Raw genomic sequence first — 26256 nt, 5'->3', positions numbered from 1 at the left:
AAAAGAAGTCAGTTATTTTAGGTTAGATATGTTTGTTTGTTTACAAAAGCTAGATTGATTGAATGTAAGGGCACGTGGGTGGATCAGTTAGTTAAGTGTCCAGACTCTTGATCTCAGCTCAGGTCTTGCTCGCAGGGTCCGGAGTTCAAGCCCCATGTTGGGGCTTTAAAAACAACAACAACAACAACAAAAACACTGACTGAATGTGTTAATGGGGCTTATTGGCTTACTTTGGAACTCTTCCATAATTTATCACTTTTGCCTTTGCTATACCTCAGAAATGCAGAAATGCTCTGTAGGAAACCAACAAACATTCACTGACATTTTACAAACATTGCAAAAGAAGCAAAGGTGCCCACTGTGGTGTGGGTCCTACCAGCATAGTTTCTCAATGTCATTTTTCTTAAAACCTATCAGTCACTCTGGTACAATCATAGGTCCTACTATTTTAGAAACAAAATTTTCACTTTTTATGATAAAGATAATTATAGGTTTATATACAATCTAGTTTTTCTTCCTCCTAGGAATTCAAAAGAAATACTAATTTTATTGAATTATAGTTTTTGTAAAAATCATTGTCACATATCCACTGAATACCAAAAACCTCTTAATTCATAAAATTAGAATTCAACATTATTTTGCAAATCAGGAAAGCTCAGGACGATCTTCAAGAGCCACATCTTCTCATCCATAGTCTCCGTGAATTATTCTGCTTTATATGACACACCCATCATCAACGCAGCTACATACAATCCAAACCTCACTATAACATTTTCAAGACACTTAGAGAAAAAGTAATGAGTGGCTTTTTAGAAATTCTATTCCTGTATTTATTTTTTGCATCAATTTTCCAGGATATTTATTATACATTAAAGACAAGCTGGTGGATGGTGTGAATTAAGAGAAACGCACCGCCAGTAAGTAGACTGGAAAGGATGGAACAGGTCTCTGTACCTCCATACCAGCACCCCTCCATGTCCACTACCTTCAAGCCACTATGTTAGGGGTACAAGTCTTTTTGAGAATCACTGATGTGGAGCACTAGTGCTCGGAAGCTGGGGGTAACAGCGGGTGCCTGGGTAGCTCAGTCATTAAGCAGCTGCCTTTGGCTTGGGTCATGATCCCATAGCCCTGGAATCGAGTCCCACATTGGGCTCTCCGCTCGGTGAGGATCCTGTTTCTCCCTCTCCCTCTACCCCTCCTCCAGCTTGTGCACTCTCTCACTCACCCGCTCACTCTGTCTCTCAAATAAATAAATAAATAAAATCTTAGAAGCAGCAGCAGCAGCTGTAGCAGCAGCCTCAGAGTGGGAAATGGCAGGCAGAGGGGGCCTCTCGGTAGCCAAGAGACCAATACACAGCTTCAGAACATCTCCCTCCTTGCTACTTCTCTCAGAGCAATGCTCCATCTTACATCTATCTAGGCAGGCAGGGAAAACCAAAATGCTACCACTGTAAGCCCAATGGAGCCCAACAAGGAACGAAAAAGAACCGTCCTCCTAAAAGCTCCCAGCCTCAGGAGGAGGTCCAGTGGTTGTAAACAGCCAGAGCCCCTCCCACAGAGCACAACCAAGGGGTATGCGATGTAGAGGTCTGGCTCTGAGGTCATGGAACCTCAGGCCAGTCACTGAGCTGCCCCTGGCCTATTTTCTCATGAAGAGAGGCTGGGCTAAATGACCTGCAATTCTGGGAATTTTGTATTTGTCACCAGGAGATAATCTGACCCGAAGATCATAGTGATAATTTACATAGCTCTGGATGGTGAGGAAAAGATTTCGGCCTTCCCCCTGGACTGGGCACCCACTCCAGAGCCTCGCACAACACCATCCCTCCAGGGCCCCAGAACACTAGAGCAAACTGTGTCTTGGAATGAGGCCACCATCCCCAAAGTGAGTTCATGAGAGATTAATCCAATTCACCATTCCCAAACAGCCTATTCCACAATGCCATCAAAGGGTGATGGGTCAGCAGCAGGGAGGCAAAGGAAGGCTTACAGACAGAAAATTGTCACGGAAAAGCTTTGTGAAGATCCAGTTTTTCATGACAGCTAGTTTCCACTGAAATGAACAATAGATTGTTCTCGCTTGGGGCAACTAGTTGTTCCAATAGAAACTATTATTATTTTATAACCAAAGTATATTTTTATAATGGGGCTTGCACCATTAAGCGAGAAATAACAATGTGAGCAATTCCTCGTGCCAACTTAAAGTACCTCCGCATGCAAACACGCCAGTATTTAGACCACAACACCCCCTAAGAAGGAAAATGCAGGATGTCTCAGCACATTCCCTAGATAGCTCTGTCATCAATTCAAAGAGGCCCCCTACCGCCATCCTACAGAGAAAATACCCTATTACCTTTGAGCAGACACACACAACTTTGCTTCTACGGCCTTTTGAGAAATCCAACTCCTGAACTCCAAGTTCTGAAGTCAAACTACCTTGGCTAGACTACATTTGCTTGGTATCAGGCAAGAATAATCCCTCCACAACCCCCAAACCTCCTTTGAACAGCAAAACCAAAAGAAGCAAAGGGACTGTCTATTTGTATAGGAGCTTTGTAATTTGCCAACCACCCACACACACCCATGATCTCATCCAGTCTCATAACAACCTAGTGAGGTAACCCTCCTCACCCCACCTTCAAATAAGGTATGTCTACCTCACAGGACTGTCATGGGGATGGCACACAGTGAGCATACAGTAAGTGCTAGCTACTAGGCATTACTCACAGCAGCAAATATTACTTTACTCATCTTATTAGTGAGAAGCTGAGACTCGGAGGTTGGACACTTGATTCCAGGCAATGAGGCCTCTGGGGGTTTACGGCAAGCTGGGAAGGCAGAAAGGCTGGTGGCGGATTCTTTCCGCCACATCGGTAGAGACCCTAATTGTTCAAAACATTACAACTATACATTTCCATGGGAGCCCGAAGTCCCAATCCTGTACCCAGTTCTCTACCAGCCACATACTCAGAGCTTTAGTTCTCTGGACCTTTGTGTTGCCTTCTCCATAATGAAGTCAGACTCCCCCCCCACCTTTTTTTAAACCAAACAAGGGAATGTCAGGCTTCCAGATGAAAGGCTCTGTTACAAGTACAAAGTATCATTTAATTACACTGCTGCTCCAGTTATCTGCTTCCCAGCTCCTAACTCCCACTGGGCAGATTGTGAAACCGCATAAGAGATTATGTCAAGAGGGGAGAACAGGAGAAACATTCTCTCCCTGAACTTTCTTAAATGGAAGAGAAAAGCAAAATGAAAAGAAAGGCCCATTTTCCAAGGAGGGGGCTGGAGGAACGATGTATCCATTAAGGGGACCTGCCTAAGAATCTATAGATTATTTAACGCCGGGGGTGGCTGTGGAGTGAAATAAAGGAATCTTTGTGCAGCGCCGGCCACAGTTCCCTCATTCCCTCCCCACAGCCAGGCATTTAACCCAACTCTAAATCATCAAGCTCTAATGCACCCCATCTGTGCACCGGTTGTAGCCCATGAAACTGAAGCCTGTGCTGACTTTGGCCTGGACTTGTGAATGAGCCTTTCTTCCCCAAAAGGGGCAGGGAGGAGGACAAGAGGCCAACAAAGACTTTTCTGCTCATCACTTGTCTTCTCCCAAGGCTCACGCCCCACCCATATCTATTTGATCATTTTGTGAGCTCTTGGCCATGGGTCAGGTTCCGGACCAGGAAGATAGAAAACTAGGAGATGTGGTCCCAGGTGAAAGAGGATGTAGAAAAGCTCCTGGGAGAGAGTAAAGAGGTGAAGGAAAAGGGCTGCTGTTGGTTGAGGCACATACGCCTGAAATACCCCCATCTGCATATTCAGGTATGTTGGTGAGTTCCAAGTGGTTGGAACATAAAGCAAGGAACTGGCAAGAAACCTCACTCAAAAAGCCCAGACTGGGGACGCCTGGGTGGCTCAGTTGGTTGGGCGGCTGCCTTCGGCTCGGGTCGTGATCCCAGCGTCCTGGGATCGAGTCCCGCATCAGGTTCCTTGTTCAGTGGGGAGCCTGCTTCTCTCTCTGCCTCTGCCTGCCATTCTGTCTGCCTGTGCTTGCTCTCTCTCCCTCTCTCTCTGACAAATAAATAAAATCTTAAAAAAAAAAAAAAAAAAAAAAGCCCAGACTGTCCAAGGCCCTGAATACCAGGCTTCAAACATCAATGCTGAAGACCACTACCATCTCCACATGTTCCCTCTGTCTATCTTACAAGGCCCAGCTCAATACCACCTCTTCCAGAAGCCCATGTGGATTGAACACGCTCAAAGAAACTGCTCTCTCCTCTTTGAGCCTCCAATTTGCATTCTTGGACAGCCTCTCTGAGTCTCAACTTCTCCATCCAGAAAATATGATTAACATCACCTACCTTAAGTCTTCTTATGAGGGTTAAGTGAGATAACATTTATAAAGTGTCAAGTAGCAGTTTTTAGTACACAGAAGGTGCTAGGATCCATTTTATTGTTACCTCAATTTCTTATGATACATATGCACTTCCTCCTGGTATTAAAAAGATGTCTTGGCTTCCATTTTCTCTGGAGATTTTGAGAAATAGGACAGCTCACATTTTCCCTCCAAGTTTGCAGGCCCCCTTCCAAAGCAAAGGGGATGGACTCCTCTCTTCCCTCACTGACACAGCCTCCCCAGATCCAAAATTCCAGACTTGAGGGTTTCCCAAAAGATTCAAGAGGAATCTGAGACAAGGTGAGTCTGCTGATAGAGAAAGAAGCTGCAGGCTGGCTGGAACATAAATGGCATAAAGGAGAATTAGCAGAAGCCTAGGGAAGTGAAAGTAGGCCAGAGGCCAAGACTCTGAGGACTCCAGGGTTCAAGCTCTGTGGTAACCCTAGATCTTGGGACAGGCCTAGAAGGACTTCTGTCCTCAGACCTGATTTGAGAAGCCCCACAACCACAGACATGGTTGTTCAAGCAGCCTCCTTCACTTCCTGTCAAATCAGCCAGGTGGACAGTACTGTTCTAGAACTACTGATCCTTCATCCCTCTGTGGCTGGGACTACCAAGCTAGAGAAACAACAGGAAAAGCAATGCCACCTTTACTAACAGATCAAGAACACTACTTTTTTTTTTTTTTAAACTGAGTCTGGATATGTAGAAAGGTCGGTTTGGTTTTTTTAATCTTAATGGCATGAGTCCATGTTCTGAGGAAGGGTGCTTTTTAAGGAGAAGAGGTCCCCATGATCCTTCTCCCTTTTCATGCATCCTAGTTAAAACCCATTTCTCCTCCCATGGGAATTCAGGGCTAGGAGAGAGGGAACTCCCCTGAAAATGCTGCCTGAAGGAGCCAGTTCCTGGATTGCACAACTGGGGTGTTGGGTTTATTGGTTAACAATTCCCCCAACCCAACTTTAGGAAGCAGCTGCTCAAGTGTTTCAGGAAAAATAGGGTTCCATTCTTTCTTCTGATTATGATCAAGTGTCACTCCATATTTTACCTCAAGCAGAAGCCCTAAAGATCCCTGAGGCCAGTGAGTGGGTCAGCTCTTTACCAAGCCACTTTTGGTCCTTCCCAAAGGACCCGTTTTAGTAGCTCAGCAGTGTTACAACCTTCCCAGGGAGCTTGGAAGGCAATATCCCCTCATCTCAGCTAAGAAGTTCCTCCTACAAGGTATCCTGCCCCAACCACATTTCCTGGACTTCTCTTTCCAGGCAGGCAGCACTCTACATGGCATTCACCTGCCAACTTGAGCTAAGCCAGCCAAGCGAGAGGTTCCAATCACTGCTCAGCCCCTCTCCCCTCCGGCCTGCGAGCCACCAGCCCCCCAGCCTCCAACAGGGATCACATCTAACTTTCAAAATTACAAATTAAACTAGTACATCCTCCCTCCAACTCAGAGTTATCTCTCAGCTGAGTGAGACAGCCACACACGTTAGCCCTCTCTGTATAAAAGATAAAGTACAAGGATCTCGGACTCTTCGGAAGAGCTTGTAAGCCTATGCAACCTTATGACCCAGAAGTGCCCCCCACCCAGAGGAGGGCAAGGAAGGCCTACAGAGGAATGTACCTTGGAAATGAGTTCATCATGATTGGCCAAGTGGGCTCTGCAGTGAATGCAGCTGTAGGTCCGGTGGCAGGAGGGCAGATATGCCTGGAAAGTCTTGGATCTTGTCATCTTCACCATTGGCGCCGCTGAGCGTGGGGTAAACTCTGGAGTGGCCCACGAGGCACTCCCACAGGATGGGTCGCACGGGAAACACCGGAAGACACAGGTAAAGGCCGTGGTTTGGCAGGGGGTGGGTGTGGGGCAGGCTCCACACACTGGTGATGTCTTCAGAGGAAGGACCCTCAAGCAGAGGTCGAGGGCTGGTTCTCAGCAGCCTGCAACACCAAGATAAGGGGAATACCATGAGCTGATGGAACAGGGCTTCCTGCAAAGCAAGTCAAGTCCAACTGCCACCTAAGAGAGAGGGCCACATTTACAGGAAGAAATGACCGCTTCTCTGTTTCTTACCATCATTGTCAAGACACCCAATTATGAGAAAGGAACTACTGGGGATCTCAGTGCTGCTGCTTGTCCAGAGTTGGAGGTTCAGTATCAACCCAGGGTTCTTCTCAGCAGTCACCCAAGGTACCCTCCACCAACATTCAGACACTGGCATGATCACCATTCTTAGGGAACCATAGAAGAGGCCAGGATTAAGGATGTGCCACCTGTAGCTCCAAAGAGAAGACTCTTAAGTGGCCTCCTCTTCTGAGCCAACCAAGATAAAGGCTAAATGAAAAGGAAAAGTTCAACCTCTACAAAGTCACTAGATCAACAGTCATGTATGTATTTCTCATCCACCTCCAGATACCAGTAGTCTTCCACTACTTAAAACCACCACCTAGCAGATACCTGGGTGGTTCATTCAGTTAAGCAGCTGCCTTCAGCTCAGGTCATGATCCCGGGATCCTGGGATCAAGCCTTGCACTGGGCTGCCTGCTCAGCGGGGCTCAGCGGGGAGTCCTCTTCTACCTCTGCCCCGTTCTCTCTCTCTTGCACGCACGCACACGCACTCTCTACCAAATAAAATCTTAAACAAACAACAACAACAACAAAAACCCCACATCTACAGAGATAACAAACCCCACCACCCTTTGCTTGGGACTAAGCAAGATACAAAGGATCAAACTCCCACTCAGCAGGGTTCCTCGTGGCTAGCCAGCTCTTTTAGGCAAAATGATTTCCTTTGCTATACCTTGCCCAGAAATAGATGCTCAGTACTTTTTTGTCTGAAAAGCAAGCAAGCAAATGAATGAAACAAATGACATAATCAGACTCCTGCATCTAGAATTCACAATGACAGTGAATTTTACCAGAATTTCTCTTCAACCCTCAAAGTTTCCATTAGTCATCCCACAGCACCAAACATCTCTCCTGCCATTGCCTCAGCAATTCTATTCTACTGGGAACCAAGGACACTGAGAAAGTGGGTGGTTTCCGGGCTATGTCCAAGTAAAGTTCTGAGGGGAAAGCCCCAAGGTCCAATGCACACTGTGCCTCTCGGGCTCCCCTGCCCGAAGCTTCTGGACCTGCCTATTCCTTGGGCTTCACTGACAGGGGTAGTGTTCCCACTTGCCTACCTCCCAGGGGAGGCACAGTGTTAATTAATGCCTGCACCACGCTTTGAAGATAAAATTATTTAGAGAGACGGGGGAGGAAGACAAACAAAATCAGATCTTCTTTGCGGGATTATGTCTGGGATCCATCTGGATGTTTAGAGAAAGCTGCAAATCATAGTTCTCTTTTTCCTCTAAACCTTACTAACTAAATCTTTCCAAAGGGCTGATGTCCTCCTCCCTGACATCCTTCCTACCACAGCAGTCACTGAAAGTCACTACACCCCTGGGACTCTGTACATCTTCCTGAGGAGCCAAAAGCACTGCCCAGCACCAGGCTGAAGGAAAACAGCGGTCACTACTCTCACCCTGCATTTCCCTTGTGCAGTCCTGAGCCACACAGGGCTGCCCATTCAGGGTGACCAATTACACATGAAGACGCCCAACTGCTGAAGGAAATCAGACCTACAAGGACCCAGGCATAGTGTCTTCCCTGCTTGGTCCACCCACCACTATTTTTAAAGATGTGAAATCAGGTGACACTGAACATTATAGAAATAGTTGGATACATAGTCTTGGGAGACTATGGAGGGGAGAATGGGTTTCCCTGGCATTGGAGTTAGGACTGGCCAGAAGATGAGGAAGGAAGACACATGACCCCTTGGATCTAGAGCCCCTCTTTCTCATCCTGGACATCCCCTGATAGTAGGTAAGGTGAAATGTGGTCAAAACGTAAGCCCACAGTAGCTCAATCGTGTTGGGTGTTGAGGCTGTTGAGTTGTTATATGCGGTAGAAAGAGACAAGTACCCTGTCTGAGATTTCCTGAAATACCCTTGAACTTCCCAATAGCTCTGTTTCACTCTCAGAAAGGGCAGTATCTCCAGGAAAGGAAGGGGTGGTAGGTCAGGGTAAGAAATAGGAAAAACAGGCAGGGAAACGAGCTGGAGGCTTGCCCCAGGCCAGCTTCTGAAGTCCACAGCCCTCACTGCCCAGTGGGGAGCACTCGGAGCAGGGGTCCCATCCATGTTATAAAAACACTGAAGGAAGAAAAGGAAACCATGAGCCCTGGCTGCCAGTCTGGGTTTACAGAGCAGCCACAGAGTGTTTTCTTATACATGCAGACAGCTTCTAAATTATGCATTTCCCCAGAGTAGAATTATTTCTTTTCTCACTTCTCTTCTGTAGGAAATAACAAAAAAAAAAAAAAAAAAAGTTTGCAGGCAGGGGTTTCTGGTTATGCTCAGCTTCAAATCTGAATTCCAAAATTTGTTCAAAGCTACCTTCTGAAGAATAAACATTTATGGTTGGTACTATACATACATACTGTACATACAAACCCATACCCATGCACACATTCATCATACACCATAGCTCTGAACTTAAAGACGAGAAATGACCCCGTAAGCAACGTCCCAGGCTGCTTGGTGCTGGAGAAACCTCAGAGTGCCTAGCCAGCCAGCATGGGACTCTGCTGTCACTCTGCTCCCCTCCCTCTCTCACAGAAATTCATAGGCATCCAAAATAGGACTCCTTCCCTGAGAAGGAAGGAAGGAAAAAGTGGCTTGTTGAAATACGCATCTTGTTCAACCACGACGGGGCAAGCTGGAAGCAATGAGAGAAGTCAGGAGAAAGCAAGCTGAAGCCGAATCAAGAGAGGGTCTTTGTGCCTGAGAAGAAAGAGAACAGGCTGTCACAGGAAAGAGGTGACAGCGAGGTCCCAAAAATAATCACCTATTACTGTCTTCTTTCCTAAGGGAAAATTTTAAAAGCTGCTTCTTTGAGTCAATTGTTAGGAAGGAAAGTAAAATAGATGGATTTATTCCTTTTTTTTTTTTTTTAGTTTTTAAAAAAGATTTTTATTTATTTATTATTTATTGAGAGAGAGAGAGAAAAGGGAGTGAGAGAGCATGAGCAGGGTGAGGGACAAGCAGGCTCCCTGCTGAGCAGACCCTGAGATCATGACCTGGGTCTGAAGTCAGATGCTTAATCAACTGGCCACCCAGGTGCCCCTGAGTTTTTTTTCTTTAAAGGAAGAAATGACCGTTATGGGGCTGTAGAACTCACCACATTTTTATTTTTGGACTTTGGTACTTATAATGGGGCCACAGGCTCCATGGGGCTCCATGAGTCCAACTCATGGAGTCCAACATACTGTGGAGTCCAAATTGATTTCCAACAATCGTCAAATGAGCTCAATGTTTAAAAGCCTCAGGGCACATGTACAAATTAAACACCATTTTAAGTGAAGCAATAATCCATCACAGTGGAAATTAAAGGAAGATTTGCTACCACCCCCAGCTGGCTCCTGCTGATCAGCATGGAAAGAAAAGATGTGAAGTATTATGATTAAAAACAAACGCCTCGGATACTGCACTCGGAGAGCCAAAAGCACAGGCAGCACACAGAGAACCTGGCCGTCTCACCTGACAGGCCTCTTCCAAAGGGAGCCACCAAGGCAGCTGGAACTCAAAACAGAAATGTCTGCGTGGCCCCAGGATGGAGGGGTAGGAAGTAGGAATGCTCCAGGTAAGCCATGAAGGAACTGGATGAACGAGGTGTGACACAAAGGGACACAGAAACTGAGAAGATGAGGGAAGGGGACGCCTGGGTGGCTCAGTCATTTAGCATCTGCCTTCTGCTCAGGTCATGATCCCAAGGTCTTGGGATCAAGTACCGCATTGGGGCATTGGGCTCCCCTCTTGGCGAGAAGCCTATTTCTCCCTCTTTCTCTGCCTGCTGCTCCCCTGACTTGTGCTTGCTTGCTCTGTCTCTGTCAAATAAGTAAAAATCTTAAATAAATAAATAAATAAACAAACAAACAAATAAATAAAGCAATGGCCTGGTGAGGAGAGATAGGAAGGATGCCTCGGGCTGAGGTCACAGCATCAGCAAAACCGTGCAAGGGTGTGTAAAGTATAGTGTATTAGGGGGAACTAAAAGAATTTGGTTGCTAAACTGGAGCACTTAAGACAGTCCCTAACACAGGGCAGAACCTTATTGTCAGCTTAAAAAATGGGAGTGTAGAGTATGAGATGGCAGAGAAGAGTGCGAAGCAATGCGTGGGTGCTGATGGCAGCTGGCTGGCAGTTTAAGATGCCTGAAACCTGACTGTGCACTTCCTACCTGCCAGGTGCCCATGTGGAGTATTAGCTTATTTAGTCCTCACAGAGCCTTCAGAGGTTGCTATTATTATTCTTCTTTTCTTATGAGGAAAGTATGGTCCAGAGAGGTTAAATAAACATGCCCCAGGTCACACAGCTTGTGTAGGATAAAACTTGAGATCTGAAATCCCTGAGCAAGGTTCTAGAACCCATCTTCTAAACCACTGCCCTGTATTGCCTTTCTGAAGGCCATGAGAGTGGTCATGGTCAAATCTACTTTTTATACTGGCTGAAATGCAGAAGGTGGATTTCAGGGGGAAGAGAGGTACAGAGACCTTCTAGGGTTGTGTAAGTCAGAGATGCTATGTTCTTGGTATTCCCTTAGGGCCTGTGGGAGCATGGCCACTGAGGAAGCCACCTCTTTGAAGGACCTCAACAGCAATTAGGGTAACACTCCAATGGCTCCTCCAATGTCATCACCTGCTTGTCTTTCCTTGAGAAGTCTAGGTTTGGAAAAATATCACCCCAATAGGACTATCTCCTATGATGCCTGAGGACAAGCTAGAGTGTCCTCACAGAAGTGGCAATGTAACTCTCGGGTCTCCTTTTTCTTTTTCTTCTCTCCTGTGGCTGGAGGTATTACTTCTTTCATTTTCTTTTACTTTTAAAAAATATTTTATTTATTTGACAGAGACAGAGAAGAGCACAAGCAGGGGGAGTGGAAGGCAGAGGGAGAAGCAAAAGGCTCCCCAGTGATCAGGTAGCCGAGCCCAATGTGGGGCTTGATCCCAGGACCCCAAGATCATGACCTGAGCCATCCAGGCGCCCCTCACCAAGCCCTTTAACTTGTCCATTAAGACTCAGCTCAGGGGATGCTTTCAGTTCAGATCATGATCTGAGCGTCTGCTTTCGGCTCAGATCATGATCCCAGGGTCCTGGGATCGAGTCCTGCTTCGGTCTCCCTGCTCGGAGGGGAGTCTGCTTCTCCCTCGCTCTCTCCCCTGCCCCCTGCTCATGCTCTCTCTCAAATAAATAGGATTTTTTAAAAGTCTTAAGGGGAAAAAAACAATACACCACTCACCTCTACATGGGGTTTATTGGTCCCCACTGGGCTCACCTCTACTGAAACACTGACTATATCAAAACTAAAATTATCCTTTTCTGCCTCTGTATCCTCTACTAGAGGTAAGCTCCAAGAGTAGGGACCACATTCTTGTACTCCCTGGACTCAGCAGCACACAGTAGCAGCCATTATTGAACTAAACTCCCTCTGTGTCCCATCGGGCTGCTGACTAGACCAGTCTACCCACCCATGTGGGTAGCAGACATGACTGAGGCCCCTCCCTTCTCCCTCTAGTAAGGAGGTAGGAGGCAAAGTTACTCTGGGTCCCCAAGGCCCATGAAATACTATTCTACCCTCACTGCACCCACTCAGATCCTGTGCCAAGATGCCCAGAACTATGGTTCTCCAGGACTACAGATGTTCTAAGTCCTGGGTGTGAACCAAAGGCCCGTCATTGACATCCAGGTCCATTCTTTGCTTTTGTGGGGCCTAGGTTAAATATATACATGTATCGGGAAAGGGAGAAGTCCTAATTAGAGGCAATAAAAGGCAACAGTGGAAAAGGACCTGGTGAGCCATTTCTAGGACTGGGAGGCAGAAAAAAGAGACAATGTCTGTGGAAGGCCTCTATCCCAGGAGGAAGGTCCTCCTTCCCCATTCCTAATCTCACCAGAATCCTGAACCCAGACCAGGGAGCGGAGACCCAATTTTCTTGGACCATCAAATAAGTGAGGGTTTACAGCATCTAGAAGCCAATAGACCTGGGTCCAGTCTCGCTTCTTCTCACTCACTAACTGCCTCACCACTGGGCAAGTTGCCTGAAAAGGACCAACACTGCCTACCTTGTGGAGACAAAAGAAATCAAATGAGACATTCCAAGTAGAGCACTCAGCACAGCACCTGGCACCTGCGTTTGCATTCAATACTGCTAATTAGCTACAATAGTCCTCACCAGCAACAGAGAAAAAGTGCGGGAACTGTTCCTATTCACAGAACCCAAACGAGCAGTGTCTCTGTCTCCCATGTGGATTCATGGTGGTCAGAGGGTTAGGGCCTAAATTAATCCACTTAAAGGTACACTGTGATTTTAAGCAGGTTCTTGTGGCTTAGCTGGGGATCTTACATTATTGCTGTATCATTCCAAACAACAGACCAATCCATCACTTATCACAGTGGAAAAGTTACCCTGGCAGCCCACATTGACTCATGAGGCCACTACTAACAACTTTACTGAAATGCCCCTATTATAACGACTGTAGAGCTGATGAGCAAGGCACACAGGAAAATCACTGTCATCATTTCATAGTTACCCACTGTATAGCACCGGACCCAGGTGGTACTTCATTTCAAATTCATCCCGATGATAATAAAAGTCAGCTTGGACAGTCAAGGAACCATGGTCTTTCATAAACAAAGCCAACCATTCATCTCTACCCTGGACACAGGGCCTAGTCTTGATTTCACAGGGCTTATCTGTCAGATGATAATCCTACATGAGCTCTAAGATTCCTTCAGCTCTTTAAGTCCTGATTCCATGCTGTAAGGATGTCTCTGCCAGCCAAATCCTGCCCCAGAGCCCAGTAGCCATCCACCAGCCTTCACTGTGGTAAGACCTTGATTTCAGAACATGTCAGCCATGCAGAGCCCACTCAGAAATGGCTGTTGGACAGTGCCTTTGCAACATCTGTTGGCAGAGCAATATATTACTAAATGGCCCTCAGTTCAACACTCTGGGGACCTGGGAAGGTCCCCACATGAGGCCTGCATCTGTCAGAACATCTGCAGAGAGGGAAGGTGGTTCCCCTTGAACATCCAGACACTGGCATGGAATTCACCAGGTATCAGACAGAAGTAGTTGCTACTAGCTGGCTTTGAAGAGATCAGGTATTACTTTGCATTGTTTCTACAATTTCAATAAAAAATAATGTTAAAAACCCAAATGATCTGTCTGAAGATTCACTACCTGACTAAAGTTCATCAATGGTTTCCTCCTTTTTCTTATACAACTCCCAACTCCAAAAAGAGGATTTAAGGTAACTTACAAAAACATACTTTTTTTTAAAATTTTATTTATTTATTTGAGAGAGAGATAGTGAAAGAGAGCATGAGCGAGAAAGTCAGAGGGAGAAGCAGACTCCCCATGGAGCTGGGAGCCCGATGCGGGACTCGATCCCGGGACTCCAGGATCATGACCTGAGCCGAAGGCAGTCGTCCAACCAACTGAGCCAGCCAGGCGTCCCACTTTTTTTTTTTTTTTTTTTTAAAGATTTTATCCATTTATTTAACAGAGATCACAAGTTGGCAGAGAGGCAGGCGGGGGGTGAGGGGGGGGTAGCAGGCTCCCCGCTGAGCAGAAAGTCCAATGAGGGGCTTGATCCCAGGACCCCGAGATCATGACCTGAGCTGAAGGCAGAGGCTTAACCCACTGAGCCACCCAGGCGCCCCAAATAATACTTTTAAAATAGATGAAATTAGGGTAAGAAAAGCAGAAGAACACAAGATGAGTTAGGACAGAGAAATGCATGCTTATATTAGACAGAGAAATGCATGCTTATATTAAGCTGCTAAATATTTACTGAATTTCAATTGCATATTTGGCTTTGAGCTCTGTAGTAAGCAAGGTAGAAAAGAAAAATCAGTAGTTAATAAGGTTTACAGTTCCTATAAATCCTGGTTGTTCAAGCTACAGATTTTTTTAAAGTATTTATTTATTTATTTATTTATTTGAGAGAGAGAGAGAGAGCGCTCAAGTGTGCGAGCATGAGAGGGGAGAGGGTCAGAGGGAGAAGCAGACTCCCCACTGAGTGGGGAGCCTGATGCGGGACTTGATCCTGGGACTCCAGGATCATGACCTGAGCCAAAGGCAGTCACTTAACAAACTGAGCCACCCAAACAGCCCTCAAGGTACAGATCTTCTCAGAGACATTTCTTCTGTGGGTGGTTGCAGAGGGAACCATGAGCAATGAACCTAGTGGACAAGATCTTCAGCACACACCCAACCTACCATGAAACTCTTCCAAGATTGTTCCTCAGAGGTCCCTCCATGAAAATGCACGGCTTAAGTCAACACCAAAGGGCAATTCAGTAAAAGGGAATCTACATGGGGGTCAAGTCAGGGCAGCCCAAGAACACAGCTTTCTGATGATCTGGCTAGATCCACTGATACAGACTCTCCAGAGGAATGGAAGAGCTACAAAGCCTTCTGGCAAAGCTCCATGAATATCATTTATCACAACCAGGCTTTTGAGTTACAAAAACATGGGTAGCCTCCAGCATGCCAAGTCCAAACACTAATACTTTTGAATGCTAACACCATTTAGCTCTGGTGTTGCATTCAGTTAGTTCTCTTGTGGTTGGTTGAGCCTACTTTCCCCTCAAACTCTCTCCTTCTGCACCTCATGCCTCTCCTGCTGCTTCTCTTTCTCTAAGCCTCCACCTCTCTGGCTGCTCTTCCTCCTCCTCCTTGGAGGTGTTTCTACCATGTGCCTGACTGCCTGCTCCCCATGTACATCCTTAGCCACACCCAAGTCTTCTAAACCTTTGCCTCCTGCCCCTGAAGCCTGGATTCCTTTCTAAAGGAGGCCTCTAACTGGCTCCTAAGAAGGCATTTCGAACCAAATGCCTCCAAAGCCAGCACCATTTTTCCCCTTCCCCTGGGTCCTACCACCCTCACCCTAATTCTGTTCCTTTCTCCTGAAGGCCAAGTTGCCAAAGCAGTCAAGACCCTTTACTCTTTCTCTCCCTTCTATGTCGTATTCCTTCAGTCCCCTAGACAGTTGGCTCTGTAATCCAATATCCCACAGCCATCTTCATAGCTATGGCCAGCAGCACTGTGTAAGCCCTCCCCTCCCTCATCCTGAACTCACGTGACAGCTTCCTAAACTGGTCTCCCTGACTCAGCTCTTACCTCTCCAGCCCATTCTAGAATTCTATTTATACAACACAATCTGATCACATCGCTCATGTTTCAAAACCTCCAGTGGTTTCCTAGCAGCCTATAGGACAAGGTCTAACCCCTCCAGTGGCACTAAGAAACTGGGCTGATTCTCCTTATTCTCCTTATCTCTCTTCACTATCACCTTCCCACCTCCCTGCAAACCTGTTTCCCCAGCGGACCAAGCTTGTTCACTACCTTTTCCCAAGCTGGTTCAGCCTCTTGCAAAGCCCTAACCTATCTTCATCACCTGGTAAATGCCTGATCATCCCTTAATACCCAAATGAGACCCTAAGCAGAGGTGGTGGCTCCCTTTTCCCAGCATGCAAAACACTCTTTTTGCCTGAATGGCACTCCATCACACTGTTCCCATCTGTCTCCCAGACTGGGAGCTTCCTGCAGCTCAAATCCAGTCTTTAACGCCCCTTGGTTTCCTAGTCTCAGGCATATCGGAGTCTTTTTCTCCCCCTCCAGAGAATCTTGATAAATGGTAATAACTGAGTAAAATGAGTGACCATTAGTGAAACTGTGCTGCCCTGTAAAGCTGATATTTTTAATCTTACTTAAACACTATCCAGTGCATTTAAAATATCTAATTCTGGCCATCACACGGGACTCGCATACCATTAGAGCTCCACAAAGTTGAAAAGCCAGCAAACTCCTATGATGTCAACTCACTTGGGCTGGAATGGAGCATGAAACTCAGAACTGTGGAGCCATGGCTCCAACACAACACATGACAATACTGTCTGATGCCTGTATCTGTGCTGTCGGATGGCAGAAGTGCTTCCCATTCCACCTCCCCTGGCCCTTCACACCATCTGAGTGCCACCAGGTAGCTTTCCAAGGGACCCTCCCCAGACTGGCATGGACTTCTGACTCCCAGAGAAACCCTCAGACTTCCAACCCACAAAGGTTCTTTCTCCCAAGGTGGTCCCCACAAAATCTCCCTGGGACACTCTGAGGCGGAGAAAAATGAACTGTCAGATACGGTTCAGGTCAGCAAGGAAAGGGGTCCCTAAACCCTGCCCCCCGATTCTATGTTCAAAACAAGGCTAGATCTGCCCTTTTCCTCCAGTGCCCCAGAGACTGCTGCCCTCAGCATCAGTCCTTGTATTGTACAGGCTCAGAGAAGACAATCCTAGTGAAAACAAAATAAATATTTTTTTCCTCATGATCTGGGACCCAGAGTGGGGCCGGGTCCATCCCTCTTCCCCCAGACAGGGCTACACTTGAACCACAGTTTAAAACAGTCACTTAGAAGATCTATCAAGAAAATAACATTCTGGAAAATAGCGAAGAGATGGCAGACAATCTTTTTGGAAGTAACTTCACAGGGGACCCATCCCCTTAGCCTCCACCAACGCCCACTGCCCAGGTTCCTCTCCCACAGGCGGAACACTCTTCACAGCTGCAGCTGTATTTTACTGGGGAGATTATCTGACTGTCGTCTGTATTTCACAAAGATCAAATATTATTTACTGAGTAAATGAACTTCTTTGGACCCTGGGCACTGTGTGACCTTGATTTCTCTTTAACTGCTGCTCCCCAAGGCACAGCTGGGGCCCCAATTAGTTACAAACCATCCATCCCCAATCTGCCAATACAATTCTGTTGTTCAGCTGTCAGCATGCCTTTGGTGTCCTCACTTTAATCTCCCAATTCAAATAAATCCAAAACTCCAGACTCTGACATCTGTGGCTGGACTCCCCGCCTCTCCACAATTGGAATTTGGAAACTGAACTTAAAACTCCAGGCGGGGGTGGGGGGGGGGAGGCAGAAGCACTTTCAAAGGGAGTCCTGTATGTCTAAAGTCCCAAGCTTCACCAGCTCAAAGATGGATGTATACTGTCCTAAGAATTATTAAACTGCCATCTAGTATTGTTGCCATCTACTGAAGAAGAGGAAGAGGAGGAGGATGGGAGAGGGAAAGACTGATTCTAGAGCAGCTTTTTAGATTTCTCCTGTTATGGGAATGGCAGATAGATGTTAGGAAGAATGAGAACTTCTTTTCCTTTCAGGCCTGGCACATGAAGGGGCGCCATGGATGCTGCCAGTGCAGCTTTTCATATAATTCAAGAAACATCCACAAAGCTGGTTGTTTATGGTAAGTCCCTGCCCCCACACCCCGATTGTGAGCCATTTCTGGCCCAAGACCACTTCTGGTTAATCATCCTTCCTACCCAGGCCAAAGCCTGGCTTACAGTAAGAGCTCAGACTCCTTGGTCGAAGGAATATAGGGAGTGAGGGGAGGAGGTAAGAGGAGTAGTCACCTGCTGTCAGTAAGCCTCTGGGACTCTACAGTTTATAATAATAATTTCCTATCTTGGTTCCATGAGGGGCCAAGTACTTGATATGGATGAGCTCAATTAATCCTCACAACAACCCAGAGAAGCAGAAATTACTATGATTACTCTTGTTTGAAAGGTGAGGGAAAAAGTTCAAGAAATTAAACATTTTTGCCCAAGATCACTCCACTAGAAAGTACCAAGACCAGGATTTGAATCCTTGGACAAACCTCTACCCCTACCCCACAAGGATCCTTCAACCCAGATGAGCCACGGAAGATGAGCGTCATTGGTCCTTAAGCCCTTATTACAGCAACAAGCAGAACACCTTTCAGAGGAAGAGCCAAGTGCTCTTAGAACATCTTCAAACTCTCAGGGCTGGCTCACCGCTTCAACTTTGAATTATAGAAATACGAGGAAACAAATGAGGGAAGGGAATAACCTCAACCAGAAAACAGGACAACAGATCAGGCACAAGAAAAAAAACAGTTTTCAGTTCCTGTCATATCTTCCTGCTAAGGGATTTTTAGCTTTAAGGCAGCAGTCATACATAGCGATCGTTTGTTTCCTTTAGGATTTGAGGGGGGAAAAAGAAAGAATCATGTAAGGAAAACTAACCAAATGCCCTATTTAATTTGCATTTATACACAGTACATATGCTTATACCGTTAATACAACAAATACTGAAAGGGAATTCATTTCTACTTTACAGTCCATTTGGCTGTGGATCAATTTAGGGAGGGACCCCCAAGAGACAAAAGACCAAAGCAGTAAGAGAAGAGATCAAACAGGAGACAAATATAATGGATGACACATGCAGGAGATACAAACAAGTGAAGGAAAGGAAGTGGCAAAATACAGTGAGGGGAAGGAGGCCAAAGGTCAAAGATGCTGCATAGATGGTTTCTCCTAAGAAGATCAACTACCTCTGTTATTCCCAGACCTCAGACATGTAGGGGTGACTACATCAGAAAAAAACTTGGGAAAACTGTAGGGGGGGGACTATTATTTGCTTGCTTTTATTAGATTCCCTAGCTGAAAACTCTCAATTTACAGGCCTGTGGTTGGACCAGAAATTCTTATGGCAGCCAGGTTTGGCAATCTCTAGGATAGTCCCATTTTTGAGGATGTCTATTATCTATGTCAACTAACCATTGTTCACAGACTTTTGTGAATGGAAGCCAACAGTCCATTTCGATGGAGTTACTCTAAACTGTAGCAATAGTGGGGTGTCTGGCTGGCTCAGTAGAGCATGGGACTCTTGGTCTCAGGGTCGCGGGTTCGAGCCCCATGCTGGGTGTAGAGACTGCTAAAAAAATAAACTTTGGGGGAAAAAAAATAAGTAAACTGTAGCAATAGCAGCCCAAGCAAAATCCCAATGTTCTCTTTCCAACATCTCATGTGCCTACTGAACATTCACCATACATTACCTTTTATGTTCATATCTCTGTGCCTTTGCACACACTGTTCCCCCTGGAGCGTTTCTGCATGTTTAAATCCTCATCATTCTTCACACCTCCACCTCCGAACGCCCACCCTTCTTTCTGTAGCTCCATAATGACTTTAAGCTTTTTGTACCTTATACTCTGGTTATTGACACATATGCCTTAATCACTCCTCCTTGAGTGTATGCTCTTAGGGGCAGGGGCCATAGCTTATCCCATCTTCATCTCCCAAAGGTCTTATGTTATCTGTTGAATTGTTATTAGCTAGGAAAATAAAGCAAAACCAAGGTTCATTTTCAGCCCTAGGCCAGAGGTTCCTCTTCTAAGCAGCCCAAAATAGGAATCAAAATTCTACTGACTCAGGCAGGATATGCTCCAAGCCTATCCTCTCTTGCCCCAGGTATTCACAACCAAAACAGCAGGGAAAACAAATCAAATCATTGGTAAGGTCAGTATTTCCTATTATTAAATTTCTTATCAGATAAAATAATGCCACTTTCTTCAGCAGAACCAAACTCAGCTCCTGTTCATGACAAGACCCTGTTTCAGCCTTAGTGACACCCATCGGCCATCTGGAAATCAAGCCTTCCTTCCCTAATAAGAAATAGACAAGGGAACTCCAGACTAGAGACAAATTTCATTCTGAGCTGGCAATCTAGTTTCAGATCAAAGCCACCAACTCTGGACATACCACATTCTCAAGACCACAGGGGAAGGCTGTAGCTCAGGAAACAGGAGAGCACAGGGCTGCTGACCCAACCAGGAATGTGAGTGGCAGTGTTGTTACCTCATAGGCAGAATATTCCTTTGCCTCATCACAGAAAGGAGGTAGGCTTTACCTAGGATTAGGACATTATGGGTTATCTGGAGGTTTATTCAGGAGTTGACATTCTTCAAGAACGTACAGGAACAGAAAGAACTCTGGGCCTAGAAATGAAAGGTATGGTTTACAGTCTCTGTTTTGCCTTAATTAGTTCTGTCTTAACCAAGTCCTTTTTGCCTACTTGAGCCTCAATGTTTGTATCTCTAAAATGGAAAATCTGAAATGATTTTAATACCCAAATCAGCAGCCATCCAATTAAAAAAAGAATGATAAATCATTAACTTGAAATTAGAGAAAATACAAATTACAAGGAAAAAATTAGGATGAGGGGCCCTAAAGTTACTGAAGTCAGGCCACACATTTAGCTCTGTGCTTCCTGGCCCCCAAAGCAAAAAAGAGAAACAGGATCAGTTATACATTTCCAATTGTCCACAAAGAAATATCATGCCCATTCCTCAGAAGAGGCAAAAGCTTTTTCTGGCTCTTGCCCCTGAACGAAATTTCTCCTATTAACTACTTACAGGGGATACTAAGTGAAACTGTAGCTTAAAGGAGCAGCAACATCATCCCTTTTGAGAAATATACGAGAGTTATAAAGCTGTTTAGGACTGTGTCCCTCCGTGAAAGCAAAGGGCAGGACACCCAAGTTCATCTCAGTGAAAATAATTCTGGAGGGGCTGAGGTAATATGGGCCAAATATGCAGCTTTCAGTCAGCCTAGCTTAATTGAAGGATAAACTAAGAATGGCCAGAGGAACAGGCAGACGACCTGTCCTTCCAAAAACTCCCACGACTTCTTTCACATAGGTGTTATCATCAAAAGTTGGGTAGCAGTCTGTGATTAGAGGATTCCTAACTTCCACTCTAATCTTGATAGATCTCCGTGACATGTTGGGTCTTCATTTACTGGCACTAATTTAAGATCTGGTGGTTTTCTCCCTCTTACTGCACACTCCCAAATCAATGGGCTGGGAATTCCTGCCAAAGAGAGGAGGGAAATCTAACTGTGAGTGTTATTATTAAAAGCTAACAGCAGGGAGCCTGGGTGGCTCAGTCGGTTAAGTGTGGGGCTCTTGGTTTCAGCTCTAAGGTCATGATCTCAGGGTCAGGAGATGAAAACCCAAGTCAGGCTGAACACGTGGGCCGAAGTGGGCTTGAGATTCTCTCCTCTGCCCTTCTCCCCCTCCAGATAGCATGCACACGTGCTTTCTCTTTAAAATAAATAAATAAAAGCTAACAGCAAGTGTATGTGCCAGGCTCTGTGCCTGGTTTCCTATACATCCCCTCATTTTGTCCTTATCAATTATGTGAGACAATAACTATTATTAGTCCTATTTTACAAATAAAGAATAAAGAACAGAGATTTAGAGATTTTTAGCAAATTGCCCAAGGTCACAAAGCTAATTATCCAGGTCTTTTTGGTTCCAAAGACCAGGTTCTTAGCCCTACTTAATAGTACCTCCTAGTATTAATGAAATGTGATTACTGGTAGAAATGCTTGTTTGTCAGGAAAAGTGAAAACAAAATAAAGCTACTGGGGGAGGTGGGGGGCTGTTTATTAACACAACAAAATGTCAACGGAACTTCTAGAGACCTATTAAAAAGTGTAAAAGGGTGAAAAATATTGTGAAAAGCGGAAATCCTGAAATAAATTCCAAGGGAACACTATCACACCCCAGGAAAAGGGAGAGAAAAGTTCTTTTCCTCTCTCCTCTTGAAAATGAAAGTATTATTTCCTACTCTTAAAGACTCAAAACCTTGGCTCTCTTTTATTCATTCATTCCACTGATGGGTAGATACTTTCCAGAGCTACCGGATGCCAGGTACTGTCAGCAGTGAGATAGAAGCATCTAGCCATCAACCAGATAATGTATTTCCAGATGGTATTAAAGTCCCTTGAAAAAAAATAAAATTAAGGGGATTAAGAGGGGCAGGGACGGGAGTTGTTGTTCTAGATAACTGATCTGAGAGAGGTTCTCCCGAGACCCAAGAGCCAATCAGGTAAAAATGTATAGAGAATTGCATTCTGGTAAGAATAACTACCAGTAGAAAAGCCCAATGACAAAAACAAACCTTCAACATTTTAGAAACCGGAGGAAAGCTGGCACACACGGACCTGGTAAGGACCTGTAGGAGATGAGGGGAAAGAGGCTGGAGGAAGGAGACAAGATGTACAATGCCCACAGGGAAGGGAGTTGGATTATAGGAAGCCACTGGAAAACTTTAACCAGGGGAATAGCATAATCCGATTTTATTTTAAATCCTCCAGGGGCTATATTCCCAAATCTCAGGAAAATTCAGGTAGGTGTCGTCCTTTAAAGATGCACGTCTCATCTTTTGTTAAGGAAAAGATCATTAAAAACTATCAACTCTAACAAAATACCATTAGCCTGCAGGCCCTGGCTTTCCAAAATTGGGAAGCTCAAGTTTAAAAAAGATGACTCCCTTTCCACAGTTTTAGACCCCTTCAGGCTAAGGGAATGTAACAGAGCACCTAGTGGTTTGTTGATGGACCCTAGGGAAATGCCAAGATAACTGACAAAGGAAACTGACACTTATCCTCCATTTGAGTACTACCTGGACATCTCTTCCCTCTCCTTTTCTATACTAGGACATCCTATCCTCTGCCATCCATTTGTTGCTTTCTTCTTTATTACAGGCTCAAAAACAGACATCCTAAATGTGAGTGGCTTGACCATACTGAACATCATTCATTTCAACAAGTCTACAGTTAGTATTCCCATATTAAGCATACCTTCGGCAGGAAGGACCACTGTTGAATTTGAACTGGGACAGAGTTCTATTTGAAGCTAAATGCAGCTTTGATTAATTCAAGGAAATTTCTTTTACCAACATGTTTGGACTCAATAAGAGGAAAACTTCTAACACAGGGATGCATCAGGTGTGGGTATGTTTGTGCCTGAAGGTAGAGATAGAGGTAACAAGATTCACCTGCACAAAGGAGCCAAGATGTCATCACAGGAAAGAACCAGGGCTGAGGTAGGCAAGGAGGTCAGGGAAACTCTTATTAACAACTCATCTTATTAACAACTTATGCTAATATCATTAACAACTGTTGACAAACCCCTGACTCCCCCATACTCCCAAACAAAATCAACAGCCTGCCTGCCCTTCCCCCAGGCCACATGGCTTGGAATACCCAGCTATTAAACAACACTGACATTTTCTACAGGCCAATTGTTAATACCCCAGGCATAATAACTATGTCACTGCCTCAAAACTATCTGATTTTTCACTGTTTAATGATTTTAATAATCTATGAATAGTACAGCATACTCATCAGCACTACTCACAACCCCAATCCCACACACCTAGAAACATCCAGCCATACAGAACACCAAACAGCAGTCTTCAAATGGACTGAGCAGGGTGGTGTGGGAGGGATGAGGGGTTCCTATGGCCAAGGCCTCACAGCAGCTAAAAGCAAACACACTCTTGGACTTTTCAAAGCCCAGGCTAGTGTGACCAGCAGATGAGTGATCTTGAGTTTGCATAGAATAGGTTACATATGTGACTAAGGCTTTGCATGCTTCATATCCAGTTAATAATGCCTTTCATTGTTCATTGCCCCCAATTCCCATTAGATCTGGGTTTCTCATTGACCACCTGCATCACAATCTCATGGTCCACTTAATAAAAATGCACCCCACTGAGAATAAACATCTCCAGAGGTGACTGACAGACTGCATTTTTAAACACTTTTCAGGTCATCTTTGTGCACATTCAAGTTTGAGGACCTCTGTCCTAAAGCAATGTTTCTTAAATGGTGGGTCATCACCCATTCACCCATTTGGTAAAGAAATCAAATTAACAGGCCATGACCAGTAGTTGGGTTTTTTGTTTGTTTTTTAATGGAGGGGGGAAAAATAGCACACTGCAGGTAGCAAGAACATTTGTTTCCTGGAACTTATCGCAGTTGTGGACCTCAGTGCAGTGATGTAAAAGGTATTCCTTACTTTGGATCCCAAAGTTTGAAACCATTCTCCTTGAGGGAAGAAGGAAAACGGTACCCTTGTTCATGATGTTTATTTCCCATTTTCCACCCCTAACTTCAAGTTTTTTTATTTTAGTTCAAGCACAGATCCCAAGACAGATCCCAGAAATTCTATTATCAAATCCTAAACCAATAATAAGGTAAATAAGTTAAGGAGAGATATGAGCCTCAAGGCCCCACTCTTGCCTGAGACCCTTACTATGAAGCTGGGGATAAGGGATGGTGCCAAAGGGAAGGTGGCACAACTCTCCTCAGGCTGGACCTGTTCCTTGGTAAAGAACTTTTAGCCACTCATATCACAGTTCAGAGGAATTAAAATGTTCCTCATCAGGAGCAAGATTCACCCTTAGTCTAAGTGCTAAGGAAATGAGGAGAGGAATAAAACTCAGATTCGGCCCATCTTTGCATCCTGTGGCCATGAAGTTGACAAAGGAAAGCTAGGGAGTGGACATCCAAGCCCACTGATTACAAACCCCGTATTTCTCACAACCAGGAGAGTACTGAAGAGCATCAAGCACGTGAAATCAAGTCCCTCCCCAGAGCCAGTGAGTGACAGGAGTTACCTCTGGCAAATCACTTAAGTTCTAACCCCAAGCTCCTTGCTCTGCCCACGTTCAGTCACCAAATGGGATACAGGGAAGCAGACAACTTCCCTGCTTGTCCAACGCTCTAGGACAGGGAACCCCATCTTGCTGGACCAAAAGAGAACAACAGAGGAAGGGCAAAGAATAGATAAATAGCTAGAGGTCTTGTTAGCGCTTGGATTCACCAGAAGCAAGGACTCACTTAAAAGAGCCTTGTAAGCCCAAGGCAGCAAACTGACAAGGCCAAAAAGCAAAAACCCCAGCAAACCCAGGTGCAGTTTCGTGTGCCGTTCATGGCGGTGGGACTACGGGAGGGTCTGCTAACTTGCAACAGAGACAAACGGAGGACACTCACTCACTTGGCTTTTTAAGTGCTTGCAAGCTGAGAGTGAAGTCAGAGGTGGCAGTCTCCTGGGCTTCGTCCAAAAGAACAGGTGGCTACCCCAACCCCCAACTCGAGTCAAGACACCCAGAGGAGGTCAGCGGCCAAGGAGGGTGAACTTAAAGCAGTGAGAGGTCGGGGCTGCCCCTCTGCGCCAGTTCCTGGGAGGTACTCGCTGGAGAGGCCCCTACATTCCATCGGGCAGGAGAGAACTCGGCGCCCACCCCCTTGGCAAGGGCAGTGGGGAGGCTCCGGGAAGCGGCCAGGCAGGAACTCGGCTGCGGTTACCTCGGCCCAGGGCCGGCCAAGCGCTCCTGGGAGTTTCGTGGGCTGCCAGTCCCCCACAGGCGGGGGGCCTCGAGGGCGGCGACCTCGAACCCAGTGTCTCCAGCGGAGGCCCAGCGTCACCGGGGACAGAAAACGCCCGAAGCACCCCTCCCGACCCCCAGGGAGCCCGAACCCGCACAAAGTATGCTGAGAAGCAGCAGCGACCCGGTGTCCAAGTCCCATCCACCAAAGCACGCACCCTAGACTTGCCCGGCTCCTCGAGCAAGTCTCCGACCCCGACCCGGGAACCCGAGCCGCCACGGGTCCCTCCGCAGCCAGCCGCGGGGCCGGCAGTGTTTGTAAACAAACCGGTCACGTGGCCCCGGCGGCCCGCTTCCCGCCCCGCGCGCCCGCGGCCCCCACGGGGACCCCACGCAGAACCCCGCCTCGGCGGCGCAGCGCAGGGGGTGCCGCGCGCTCCGCCCGGGCCGGGCCGGAGGGGCTACGGGACCGGAGCCCCGCGCCGGGTGCGAGGCGTCCGCGCTGACAGCGCGCCCCACGCCCACGCGCGCCCAGCCCGCGCCGCGCGCCAGGTCTGCTTACCGGGCAGCAGGCTGCCCCGTCCGGCCAGCGCTGGGCTCAGCTCCGCCGGGGTGCGCAGCAGCGAAGGACCGCCCGGCTGGCTCCCGGGCTCCGGGCGCGCTCTTAAAGCCACAGTCTCCGCCACTGCCGCCGCCGCCACTCCGCATCCCTCCGGGTCGGGGCCGGGGGCTGCCCTGTGACGGACGCGCCCCCGCGCCTA

The 26256-nt window shown here is 46.4% G+C and overlaps 1 protein-coding gene across 3 annotated transcripts in view; it reads right to left on the bottom strand.

Annotated features, from left to right (window-relative positions):
• Positions 1-26253, bottom strand: part of YPEL2 (yippee like 2) — a 63427-nt gene extending 37174 nt beyond the window's left edge. The window contains exons 1-2 of one of the 3 annotated variants that reach the window (XM_047707151.1): positions 26058-26253; positions 6018-6331 (exon numbers count right to left, since the gene is read on the bottom strand). In XM_047707151.1, the coding sequence (XP_047563107.1) occupies positions 6018-6134 (117 nt within the window). In that variant the 5' untranslated portion in view covers positions 6135-6331; positions 26058-26253. Of the gene's footprint in view, positions 1-6017; positions 6332-6464; positions 6780-25713; positions 25992-26057 lie in introns of those variants that run through there. The other 2 variants (XM_047707152.1, XM_047707153.1) reach the window with 2 other exon arrangements.
• Between the last annotated feature and the right edge of the window lie 3 nt (positions 26254-26256).

This window comes from Lutra lutra, chromosome 16 (assembly GCF_902655055.1).
Source record: "Lutra lutra chromosome 16, mLutLut1.2, whole genome shotgun sequence".
Lineage (NCBI taxonomy): Eukaryota > Metazoa > Chordata > Mammalia > Carnivora > Mustelidae > Lutra > Lutra lutra.
This window is presented reverse-complemented; position numbering and strand designations above follow the sequence as displayed.